The 11,810-nt window shown below is 51.6% G+C and overlaps 4 protein-coding genes across 4 annotated transcripts; 2 read left to right on the top strand and 2 right to left on the bottom strand.

Moving 5' to 3' along the window:
* Nucleotides 1-661: 661 nt before the first annotated feature.
* On the bottom strand, nt 662-1,566 carry BDW70DRAFT_135310 (uncharacterized protein). The gene is made up of 3 exons (XM_073736664.1): nt 1,495-1,566; nt 1,234-1,370; nt 662-1,126 (listed from the first exon to the last, which is right to left on the bottom strand). The coding sequence occupies exons 1-3, from the start codon at nt 1,520-1,522 to the stop codon at nt 1,013-1,015; spliced, it is 279 nt and encodes a 92-aa protein (XP_073596389.1). The 5' UTR covers nt 1,523-1,566; the 3' UTR covers nt 662-1,012.
* A 115-nt stretch (nt 1,567-1,681) lies between these two features.
* On the top strand, nt 1,682-4,776 carry BDW70DRAFT_44408 (secretory pathway Sec39 family protein). Its single transcript, XM_073744021.1, has 3 exons — nt 1,682-3,221; nt 3,274-3,427; nt 3,482-4,776. The coding sequence occupies exons 1-3, from the start codon at nt 1,709-1,711 to the stop codon at nt 4,647-4,649; spliced, it is 2,835 nt and encodes a 944-aa protein (XP_073596390.1). The 5' UTR covers nt 1,682-1,708; the 3' UTR covers nt 4,650-4,776.
* Nucleotides 4,777-5,570: 794 nt separating this feature from the next.
* On the bottom strand, nt 5,571-7,218 carry BDW70DRAFT_159544 (kinase-like domain-containing protein; the record flags this gene model as incomplete). Its single annotated transcript, XM_073740713.1, has 4 exons — nt 5,571-5,700; nt 5,750-6,119; nt 6,167-6,458; nt 6,511-7,218. The coding sequence occupies 4 exons, from the start codon at nt 7,216-7,218 to the stop codon at nt 5,571-5,573; spliced, it is 1,500 nt and encodes a 499-aa protein (XP_073596391.1).
* A 3,984-nt stretch (nt 7,219-11,202) lies between these two features.
* BDW70DRAFT_159545 (GPI anchored serine-rich protein) lies at nt 11,203-11,810 on the top strand (the record flags this gene model as incomplete). The annotated part of the gene is made up of 2 exons (XM_073740714.1): nt 11,203-11,657; nt 11,708-11,810. 2 exons carry the CDS (start codon nt 11,203-11,205, stop codon nt 11,808-11,810), a joined length of 558 nt encoding a protein of 185 aa, XP_073596392.1.

An 11,810-nucleotide genomic window follows, 5' to 3' on the forward strand; every position in this document is an offset into this window, starting at 1 on the left:
AGAATTACACTGAAAGGCTGCTGTAAGGTAAATTACCCGAAGGTATAGGCGAGATCGGAGAACGAAGCAGAAGGTGTCAAGAAAATAAGTGGAGAATGATGAAATAGAACAAGACCACCGTAATCAAAATTTCACTGCTGGTGGTGACTCAGACGCGGATGAAAAGCGTGGTGTACTGTACTGCAATGGCACCGGGGCCGGGTTGAGGTTCAAGTAAACAGGGCAGCACGGCTTCAGAGCGGCGTCAGGATGGGTTTGGTCTGCGGACGGTCGAGGTCACGCAGCCTGTTTATATCATTGGGACATCTTTGGCTGGGCGCGCCTACCCATGCTTGGGCCAGGTGCGCTAGTCCCATTTAAGAATAGCTGGGCCCACCTTTGCGAAAGGTTTTCTTTGGTCACGTGAACTGCGAGTACTCCGCCAAGAAACTGCCAGATGGCCTCAAGTAAGCTTAAAGGTAGACTAAGTAAGACAGATCTCTTTGACGGCAGCATAAGCCACGCTAGCAATCGGATGCTTCATATGTTGTGTTCCATCTCTGTATGACTCTGACCAGCTCATACCTTTCAAGGTTGCCAGGAACAGGCTTGAGTGACGTTCATGAGTCAACCTGTCGAACTTACGTAGAACTCTAATGGCTAGTCCATGGAACTGGACAACTTCACACTAGGTATGAAAGGCTTTTTATACCTTCTTCGTGAGGCAGCTCGGCCAATCTAAATCCTACATATTCCAACATCCATCGTTGTTGTCAGGTATCCGCCATATCCCTCAAAAGTTGAAATTCCATTTCTATACAGTAACAGGGGATAAGAACAGCATGACCTTCAGATGTGAAAAAAACTCAACGAGAAACGCGCTCAGCACCGTCCTTCTTGGTCTGACATTGTCGAGCGGTAGTTGGTTTACCCGATGCTCATCCAACCACCTCGCCGAAGCTGGGCCATTTACTTTCCCAAACCGCGCGGACGTTCAATCACGTACACCTTCCCTTATCTCTTCCGATGGTTCTCACCGGGTTAACAGTCCCAGACTTCGAACCTGTTCTGCTTGTGCTCCGGCTTCGCGGGGGTGTGCGGCTTCAGCCTTTCGGTAGGCAGCCTGCATTCTCATCGTCCGCAGAGCCTATTAAATAGCCAGTCAATTACTATGTCCGCTACTCAAATATAGCCTTCAGAATTTGTTGGGCTCTTTGTCCTCGTGTAACTAGATGCAAAACTTAGGGCGCGTACCTCTTTCCGGTGGTGTAGGCACTCGTGGTAATCCTCTAAGGCGGGCAGGCACTTTCTCTTGCCAGATTCTCCCTCTCCAGCATTAACGACATAGCAGCCAAGGACTTCTTGCCAGAAGTTGTAGCAGCGGGAAGGACCTGAGTAAGAGCACAAGTGTTAGCCGCGAGCTCCGTTCTCCCTAACTTGACCTCAGGGAAACTCAGCACCACAGCCCATTGAGGCTTTAACTGTGCTTATAACAAGATATAGTGGATGACATACCGCCATTGAGACCGAAACCAGACGCCATTGTGTGCTTTGAGAGGAAAGATGGCGGGGAACTGTAGGGAGAGGGTGGAGGAGCGGATGCGATGAGGTTCTGCGCATTTAGTCACTTCCCGGCCGCCTAGCTGGCACGTGCACTTCGTCACCATCACCCACGCCGACTGCTGTCAACACCCCACGCCTTCTTGTTTAGCTTGCCAACTGCGATGCAATGACTGACCTCACGTCGCTCTCCGGAGCGCACGCCATCCTTTTGGCGACTCATCTCTGTGCCACAGCCAACCCCGCTTTTCTCCCGCAATTACAAGCTCGATTCCCTGCCACCTTGACAACCGAACGGCTGTTGCGCATTATCCTGACATTCTTACCTGAGAGCACAGAGCCCAGATACTACGTACCTGTGGTGCAGACTCTAGTGGATGGACCAGTATCTCACTCATACAATGATGATATCGATATATCGCCGGTCAAAAGTCTCTCAGAAGCTGCCGCAAGGAAACGTGTACGGAAGATACGCCTGTTACCCTTGAGATATCCCGGGGACGAGGATACTCAAGACTCAGCAGACTTGTTGGTAATCTTCCTGGTTCACCGAGCACACCGCATCGACTCCGAAACCTCTCTTCAGCCGCTCATCCTCGATCTCCTGCTGCCGTTCTACCAGCGCTCTCCAATTCTACGGACGTGGCTTGTCTCGTGTCTCCTGCCGCTTCTCCGACTGAATTACGAATACTATCCCAATCGAGACAAATCATGCTCCCTGGAAACACTAAGCTCCCTGGACGATCAGACTGCCACAAATATCCTTCTCTCGATGGCTGGAACACGGAACGACACGGACTTGATCAGGAACCTACGTGGACTAGCTGGACCTTGGATGTACGGCAGCAACCGGCCCATGAGACGACGTTTCAGTCAGACAGTGCGTCGCAATTCGATCCCTGCCTCCCAGTCACATATAAATGAAGATGTCAGAGCGTCTGGGTGGGAGTACGTGAACGAATGGTTACTGTCTCGCAGCTCGGCGGACCCAGAAGCAGTAGTCAGTGCCTTCATCAATTGGGATGGCCCTGAAGACGTTGATTTGGGTGGCTATGTTGAAGAAGAGCCACTGTCAAGCGATCGATCAAAGCAGCTACGGTATCGATATGGCCAGACGGGCCTGGCTGTCATCTATCAAAGTCCGGGGGTATCTCTTGACGGGTCTATTCGCATCCTCGAACGGGTCAGCAACCTTCTCGGATTGGAGAAGTCGTTATTCGTAGCATCCGATAGTTCAGCTCTCCCTTCTGTTGAATTCGATGCCGGCCCAATCCAGTCAGTGTCAAGAGCAACGCTGTTTCAGAACGCTCTCCTCGTCCCTACGAATCCGCTAACTTATCCGTCACCGTCATCTATATCCTTCATCAGTGGCCTTCTTCTCTCACTACGTGTCCTCAAGGAGCTAGGGCATGACGTTCCGTGCAGGACAGCAACTAATATCTGCCTTCATAGCAACCAAGACATGCAGCTGTATGAGCTGCGCAGTATGATGACATCTATTGCGCAATCGAGATCCGGTAGAGACTGGAGAACAGTCCGTCAGAAGTTGTTATGGTTACGGGATTGGAAAGCAGAGACAGAAAGGACAGCCGAGAGCGAGCGGTGCTGCCATGGTCTCTTTTTCAGAGTCCCACTGAGTACTATTGAAGCTGAGATCCTGAAGATCCTGCTAGAAGTCAAAGGTATAACCCCTATTACCCGACTTCTCAGAGGTGCAATGCTAACGAATCTCAGAATACGACCTAGCTGTCGATATCTATATAAGGTCTAGTTCTGCCTTGAACTCGATGCAGGTGGAGGATGCAGTAACGGAATCCATATTTGCAGCGTACGACAATGCGAGCAACGGTAACAGGTCACGAGGTAGAATGCAAAAGGCATACGAAATGTGAGTGGCCATCCTAGCTCAATCAACCTTCTCAGATAATTAACGAGATCACAGCCTGCAAGCTTTTCAGCCACACTTCCCGGAGTCTACTTCGTTGAAGCAACTACAAGCCCTAATCTCCGCAACGCACGCTCTATCTTTTTACTCTTTAACTCTTCAACACGGCGTTCCATTTCAACCTGTCAGCATCCGCGTCCATGCAGACCCCCTTTCCTTGATCGAAAAGGTGCTCGATCAGAATCCCAAAAGTTACACCAAACTCGACGACCTCCTCGGTATCGGTAGAAACCTCATCTTAGCCGGCTTTCCTCCACGCGCAGCTGACGATACCGATTTACACTCACACTACACGCGCCCTCCCGTCCTGAAACAGGACGACGCCCTCATCACCGCCGAACGCCGCATCATGTCGCTCGCCATCTCATCCGCCCTGTCCTCCGACGATTTCGGCACCGCTTACTCGTACATTCTTACCCGCCTCACCCCCCAAACATCCTCCGCTACATTCTCCCTTAACTCGCCCTCCGGTCCAAAAGACGACATCACCTGGCGCGCTGTCTACAACGCTGGCCGCTATCGCCCCACACACTCCCCGTCTTCATCCACTCCGCCACCTCTACACACACAAATCACGCACCTATCACAACGTATGGAACTTCTCTCCCTCGCCCTCATCTTAGCACCCACCCCCGACCCGCTTCCAGAGATCCTCGGCGCCTGGCGCCGCGCAGACGAAGAACTTTCCCTCCTCCGCGCCCGCGAATCAGATGAAGAAGACGCCTGGGACACCAAGGGCGATAGAAGCGCCGCCGCCACATTTCTCCCGGGCGGCTTCAATCAACCGAACACAGAGCAAGACGTATTGGAAACAAAACAGCAGCACGCCCGTCGCGCGGCCCGCGCCGCCCATCACAACCGTCTTGATTCGGGCGAAGCACCAATGGGTCTTTTTGAAGTTGCACGCGGTGCTGCGAGAGCACTGCATAAGAATGTTGCGTTCCCGTTATCTGCATCCGCGTCCGCGTCCGCTTCATCGTCAATGTCGCTCGTTGATCGCACTTCCGAGGATGACGGCGAGAATCCGAACGGCGGTACCGGCGATAGTGATGCAGGGAGAATTAGGAAGCGAGATGTGGTTAGTAATATGGTTACTGGGGGTCTAGCGAGTGGGATAGGCTGGGTTTTGGGTGCGCAGCCAGTTAATATGAATAATCGGCAGTAGTATATGCATACATAATTTGGAAGTGGTTTGTACTTCAGCGTTTTGTTTCGGTGATCTGTGCTTCAGCCTCTCGAGTTTTATTCGTTTCATTTCTTGTTAACGCCGGAGACACGCGAGGTTAACTGATAGCGAGATGAAGTTATGATCACATGTTTATATACCCACGTACCTCAAGAGTTACCTTAACGCTAGTCATATGATCGAGAATATAAATAGCATACAAAATATATCTTTCATTTCCAATGCCAAATAGCACTTCGGCGACTGTACAAAATCGTACCCAGTATACTCTCTTGTCATGCACACTTTTCAATCTTCGAGCAGTTCCACAAGCTTATATGCAAATGCCTGTATATAATGAATCACGGGACATAGCTGATTGCTAGCGACCCGAAAAACTAGGCTTGTAGACATGGGAGCCATCCAACCCAAGCCAAGAAAAAACAAAAGACAAAGCCAGGCGGGGGTTATCGAACTAAGTAGCTAGGTAGACAAAAGAAGCAACACCAAGGAACTGCGGGTGCAGGTGCAGGTGAACCAGACCAAGCAAAGATAGATATGTAGAACTGAAATAGTTGCTAGCGCGGGAACAGAGACTGAAATGGTTCGAACTGCAAGGAACCGAAATGGAAGAGCCGGAAGTACCGAACGCTGATGCGAGTTAATTGTAAGGAAAGACACGAGATAGTCATGCGGGGAATGATGAGTAAATTCCGACTCCATAGACCAGAGACGTGAAGATACGAAAGGAGGGTCGTAGTCACAAATAAGATCGTATGCTTTTTTGACATCCGGGTCAATCAAGGGCCAGCCACTTGTAAGCGTCAGAAGACCGAAGAGTCAGAGGACTGTTGAGTCGAAGGACCGTTATGTATAAAAGGGATCGATATTATAGATATTCGAAGCCACAGTGTTGGGGATTTAATCGCCCCAGCCCCACACCTGCTTCACGAAGTTTGCCATGTTCACTTTTTTATTCTTCATATCCAGCACCCACGGATGTTCCAGCATCCGCCATGGTGTTGCTCTTCGCGGGGGTTCTTTCTCAAGGCTATTGCTAATCAGCATTGTTCAAGGCCTGCGTGGCAGATCGAACGTACCAGCATTCAATAAAGTACTTGAAATTGTTCGACCATTTGATTCCATTTTCAGGCTCGTCCTTTAACTTGGGGATAGGTTGCCGCACGATATATGTCAACAGATCGATCAACCCAGCACGGGGCTGCATCTCAGTCCCATCGGCGGGGAATGGGAAGCGATGTTGCGCAACTTCCAGTAACGTGACACCTAGGGACCAAACATCGGACGTGATGGTGTATGATTGTCCCGTAATCCTCTCAGGGGCCATGTAATAAGAAGTGCCAATGAACGTGTTCGCGTCACCCTTGGTGCCAAACTCACCGCTGACACCGAAGTCGCAGAGTTTTACCTGACCGTTTCGGCAGAGAAGGATATTTGACGGTTTGATGTCTGCACAGTGTTAGCACCATTTCAACGTCTTGATCAGGTAGATATACCTCGGTGTATGATCTTTCTGCCATGGAGATAAGTGAGTCCATTCAGGACTCCTTCCGCTACTTTTCCAAGCACCTTCTCTCCTGTTCGTCCACCGAGCTTCTTGACCTCCTTATATATGCTGTCCAAGCTGCCGCCTTCACAGAATTCCATTGCGATAGATATCGTACCAGTCGACTTGTCCATAAACGCACCATAGTAACGGCAAATGTGCTCCGAGGCGCAATCCTTATTAAAGTTGAGTTCTCGAATGATTTGCTTCTTCACGTCTGGATTTGGATCGGTGGTTATGATCTTTACAGTGTATATTAGCTAGGCGGTCATTAATTGCCGTCATGAGACTCACCTTTAATGCAAAGACAGTTTTCCCCTCCTTCAATTTGCATCGCGTAACCGCTCCTCCAGCTCCTTCTCCGAGACTACCCAACTCGACAATTTTCTTCTGCTCGCTAGCAGCTAGCCAACCCTGATCATCAAGATCCTCAACGTCTAAAGCTCGGCCCTTTTCCAAACTTAGCTTATCCAAGTCTGGGATCAAACCGTTGACGCTGTTGTCTCGCTCCATCTGCACACCACCTTCGCGATCAGAATATACAGAGCTGATTGCCGACGACGGATCGGGCGTCCCTCCATGTGGTTGCCGAAGTCCACCCATAGCGAATGACAGATTTGAGTAATTCGATGACGAAGCGGATGCAGGACCACTGCCTTTCCCATCCAGATGAGTAGAGCTTCCCGAACGCGAGTGGCCATTCGCATCGTTCAATCCCGTAGTCGCTAATGGTGGTGGCATCGGCCGAGCATTTCTCTGAGATGGAACATCTTGAGTGCTGCCCATCGGGGTTGCGAGGCGTAGCTGGGGAGGAGCAGGACGGCCGGAGGGACGTTGAGGCTGGGGCGCATCCGACATAATAGGAACGCCACTGCCGGCAACAGGGCGACTCGTCGCAGAAGGCGGAATTCCCAATGTGAGCTTGGGAGGCCGAGGGCTGTTCGAGCTCCCGCGATTGCCCGGCACCGGAGCCTTGAGGAGGGGGACGGGTGAGGACGACATTGCGAGACTGTTTTGCCTCTCACCGGGCAAGAACAACTCGTTTGGATCCGTGATGGTAGCCAGATCGGCGGTTGCTTCGCTGCGACTGATGTTTGGACCGAGAAGAAAAGCAAAGTAGGAGAGGGGAGTCGGGACAAAGAGTCGTGGGGCCAGACAGTGGTTGCCGGCAGTGAGTGAGGGGTCAGTTAAGGACACAGGATGAGGTAGACTAGACACTACTATGCAGAGGATGCACAAGAGGGGAATGCGGACAGCCCAGATAAGGATGAGGGGCGGTGGGAGGGGAATGGTATGAAACGAGAGAGGGATCAAAGGGTAACGAGTTCCCAGTAAGCGAATGACCGAAGAGAGACAAGTGGGATAGGAAGATGTAGATGGCGGCAGCGACGACGGCAAGAGACCGTCGAAGCGATCGATGGAATAAACGATCGGACGAGAGCGCAGAGGAAGAGAGAGGAGGAAGAGTCGGGGAGGGCGAGAGGTGAGGCGAGAACGAGGGTCGGGGGCCGTTCAGTCAGGCGGTTAATTCGGCGTCCACGTTGGCTGCAGGCCTTTGTATCTTATGCAAGACGACCAACTGGCTCAGCTGGGCGCTTAATTGAGATCTGTCAAATGTATTGGAAGAGTCTCACTCGTGATTCAAAGAGAGACTTGAAGAGTGTTGCAGGGTACTCTGAGGGGGGTTGTCCTGAGGCCGCTCAAGTCGGTATCCAGTCAGGCTAGGCATCCATCAAAATTCTGACGATGATTTCATTCTCAGTCTTATTCTGTCACTGATCCCACTTGACATTTTATGACAGCAGCAGCTGAGACACCAAGCCTGAGCTCAGAGGAACTTGTTTCACTGCTGGAGTCGCAATTGTGGCTTTACTCCCCTTCACCCCACTGACTGCGCCTCATTCTCCAGCACGGTGATGATCAAACATGTCAGATTTAGAGCAGAGTATACAGACTACGCAATAGTAAGAAGAGATAATAATAGATGCATCTGGAGGTATCGAAGGTTCAGTTTAGGAAACTTCTAGTTCTATTTTTTGCGTAGGGTAGAAAGTGATACTGATTTTCAGAATGGGAGGCTCGACTGAGATGGAGGACACTTCAGCCTTGTGAGGCCAAGCATTCCCTCGCTCCGGCTGATCTCTCTGTCTTCGCTGGAAACCTCCCGACCAACTTTACTACGTCTGTTCCCAGGTGACCTCATGATGGAGTGTCCAGACTCCGGCTTCAGAGGTATAACTCTCGTTCCCAACCGACATCTGACGTCCAGATCCTGACAGTGGAAAGTCCATCAACCGGGAGAACCTCGTCATTGATCGCAGAGCCCCTCCCAATCTCGTCTCACAATTGGTACCAGATCCAATGCTAATTCATCGGCCAGGTCTCTCTTCCTCATTGAACCAGTGCCTGAAGATCGCACATCCCTCGCCATACCGGTTTCTGCCAGATACTTTTACGTACCTCAGGCTCTCTTCTATCGGACTTCGGCCCCATAGCTCGCGCTCGCTACGGACAAGTGACTGATGGCAGTCGGGCATCCTCCGAGTACTCTGTGCTTTGTAGGACACAATTGCTCATGACTGAGCAGACGCGCGGCGAAGGGCGATCCTCCTGCGCAGATCTCCACATGATCCGATCAGTCGTGGACTTTTACGGAGTAGTCCTTAGCCTCTTACGTGACATCCTTGCTTGATAGTTGAGCGAGCCACGACCACCTCGGCACCCAAGAAAAGAAACGGTGGATTCGAGTTGTGTTGGCACTCAGCAACCACATTCTGACGATAGAGGCCCGAAAATAGAAAGACCACACGCTGGCAGAAATCAGCTTCACACCTCAAAATTCTAGACTCATGTATCGAACAGAGTTACCTGGACTCACTTCCAATCCATTATGTCAGTTCACCAGCCCCTGATTCATAGACTATAACGCGGATCTGAGTTGTGGTTCTTTCGATATCTAGGGTCTGGGCTCCACGACGGCATTTGAGTTGGCGATATATTGATGACTTCTAAGAATAACAACTTTCAAGCCACTCATTGTCACTCCTTGATTTTATCCCTGACGCTCGTCCACTCAAGTGTCAACGACACTTCACGCAGTTCACAGATTATTTTTCAGCCATAGCTGATTCCTAGATCAGGATATTCTGAACCGTTCCCCTGATGATCGGTGGAGCCTAGACGCATTTTCCCTCCGTCCTGGCGCCTATCTTGCGAACACATGTGGTTGAGGTTTGCGTGAACCGCAGCCAGAAGCGGTTGTTCGCGAACGGACGCGATTGCAGCCGGTCAACTTGGTCCAGATCCTTCCATGCTTGAATTGCTTCAGGGGATGTCACGCCAAGATCGAGCAGTCAACAGTTGATCGCAGCAGCTCGAGAAACTTACATAGTGCCTCAATAAGAACTCCAGGCCTCAATTTCATGATCATCGCAATCTAGAAGATGATAGCCGCACCTGCTTGTCGCTCAGCATGCGACGGGAATACGATTATTACGGATTATCTATTGATAGTCGGCATACTCCGTCGCAACAAGCGCCGGCTTTCCACTTTCCACTAAGCTTTAATTAAGCAAAAAGGAAGCGCCCTAAGCTGTTTGACCAATCGCCAAGTTCAGTGGCAGCCTAAAATATGAAACCTCAATATCGCTCAATTATTACCAGTTCGAGTCTACTGTTACTCCACGTCCGTGTTGCTTCTGTGCCGCAGACTCGAGTCTGGAAAAAATCCCGGGACCGAGGGCCGCAAATTTGCCGCATGACCTTTTTCTGCTTAGATTCCGGTCTCCAACACCCGCATCACGCTCATGCCCAGATTTAAGACTTCACTGCGCAAGTGGATGAAAGCGGGGGTAATCTGGAACAGTGGCTAAGGCTCCATGTTTCTCCTGCCCGCAGCCCCCGTTGGCAACCCTCTTCCGCGTGGGTTCCTCTAGCGGGCATACCGATGTTTCGGCGGTTTTCCGAACCATCGAAATTTCCCTGATTAATCGATATTTTTCCTGGTGTTATAGCTCTTGAGCTGAACTAATCTATACAGGCAGGATGTAATTATCCGATGTCCCCATTCAATTGTGATATAAATGGCAGTGACAGAGACAGGGGAAAGCGGAGGCGGTTGGCTGTCCTTGCGTGATTGGCTTGCAAGAGATGGCAAAATAAAGAGTGGGCTACTGTGGAGACTAGAATAATAGCTGGCGTCAGGAACGGAGTTTGAGGTCCCACAATAAGCAGGACAATTGGCTCAAAGGTGGAGCTGAAACACGCGCCAAGGCCGTGTTGCACAACGCTTCAGACGCTTCTCTCCTGGGACGAGACAGTCGGTATCAGAACATGGAATAAGGCTGAGCGAATCAGCCACAGTGCTGTAACGGCAAGACGACGATGCCGTCAACGAGCTGTATCATCCCATGAAGAATGTCGCGGGGAGGCCAAGGCAGATGGACACTCCAAGACAGTTCAAAAGAAACGAAATAAGCGACTATCCATCACCTGTTCCAGTCGGCATTCAGCACCCAGGATGGAACTGATAGGCACGATCAACACTGATTGTCTGGTTCGCGAGAATAGGAGGAAGACAACAGTCAACAGAGCTCGACTAACAGCCGACTAGTCGCCTAGCAGGCTGGTAGTCCAGTAGCAACGACCAACCACGGCCCGTGACCCCAGCAGCAGTCGTTTATTCAGGGGCACACCGCTGTGACCTCCCCCCCACCCGGCCTCCCCTGTGCCGATTGCGTCCCTGGAGGGATCTCCCAGGCTTAATCTCCCACACGATACAAAGGCCCCATTATCCCCCGTCCTCTCGTTCGTTTTTATTCCTTCTTTCTTCCCCAAGTCCAGACTTCGTCACTGCTTGAAGCACTTACAACCGCTTGACTTCGGTCGTCCAGTCTTTTACAACCAACCAACTACCCACATTCTTTACAACCCCGCCTCAACAACTACCTTGACGGTTCTTTCGTTGAACGACCCAAATCAATCACAATGCGTTTCTCCGCTGCTGCTGTTGCTCTCTTCGCCGGTCTGACCGTTGCTCTCCCTGGTGGTGACATCGAGACCATCTACCAGACCGAGGAGGTTACCATCACCTCCTGCGCTCCCACCGTCACCGACTGCCCTGGCCGTACCACCAGCACCCCCGCTGCGGTCGAGACTGTCCCTAGCGGCACTGAGACGCCCGTTGTTGTTCCCACCGGCGCTTCCCCCGTCGAGGTCTCCAGCTCCGTTGTTCCCCCCGCTGTCCCGACCTCCAGTGTCCCTCAGCCGCCCGCTCCCGTGCAGCCCTCCACCTCCGTCATCGCTGTGACCACCTGCATTCCCACCGTCACCTACTCGACCGTCACCATCACCCCCACGGTTGCTCCCACCACCTCCAAGCCCGTCATCCCCGGTGTCCCTACCAACGTCGCTCCCACTGACGTCCCCAGCGGCACTGCTACGTAAGTATCTAGGTTCATTCTTGTTCAGCACCAATTCTAACGTGCTTCAGTCCTTCTCCTTCTCCTCCCAGCTTCACCGGTGCTGCTAGCGCTGTCACCAACTCCTTCGGCTTCGCTGGTGTTGCCGCCGTCGCTGCTTTCTTCTTGGCCTAG

This window comes from Aspergillus foveolatus (genome assembly GCF_047715535.1).
Source record: "Aspergillus foveolatus strain CBS 279.81 unplaced genomic scaffold BDW70scaffold_21, whole genome shotgun sequence".
In the NCBI taxonomy this organism is placed as follows: Eukaryota; Fungi; Ascomycota; class Eurotiomycetes; order Eurotiales; family Aspergillaceae; genus Aspergillus; species Aspergillus foveolatus.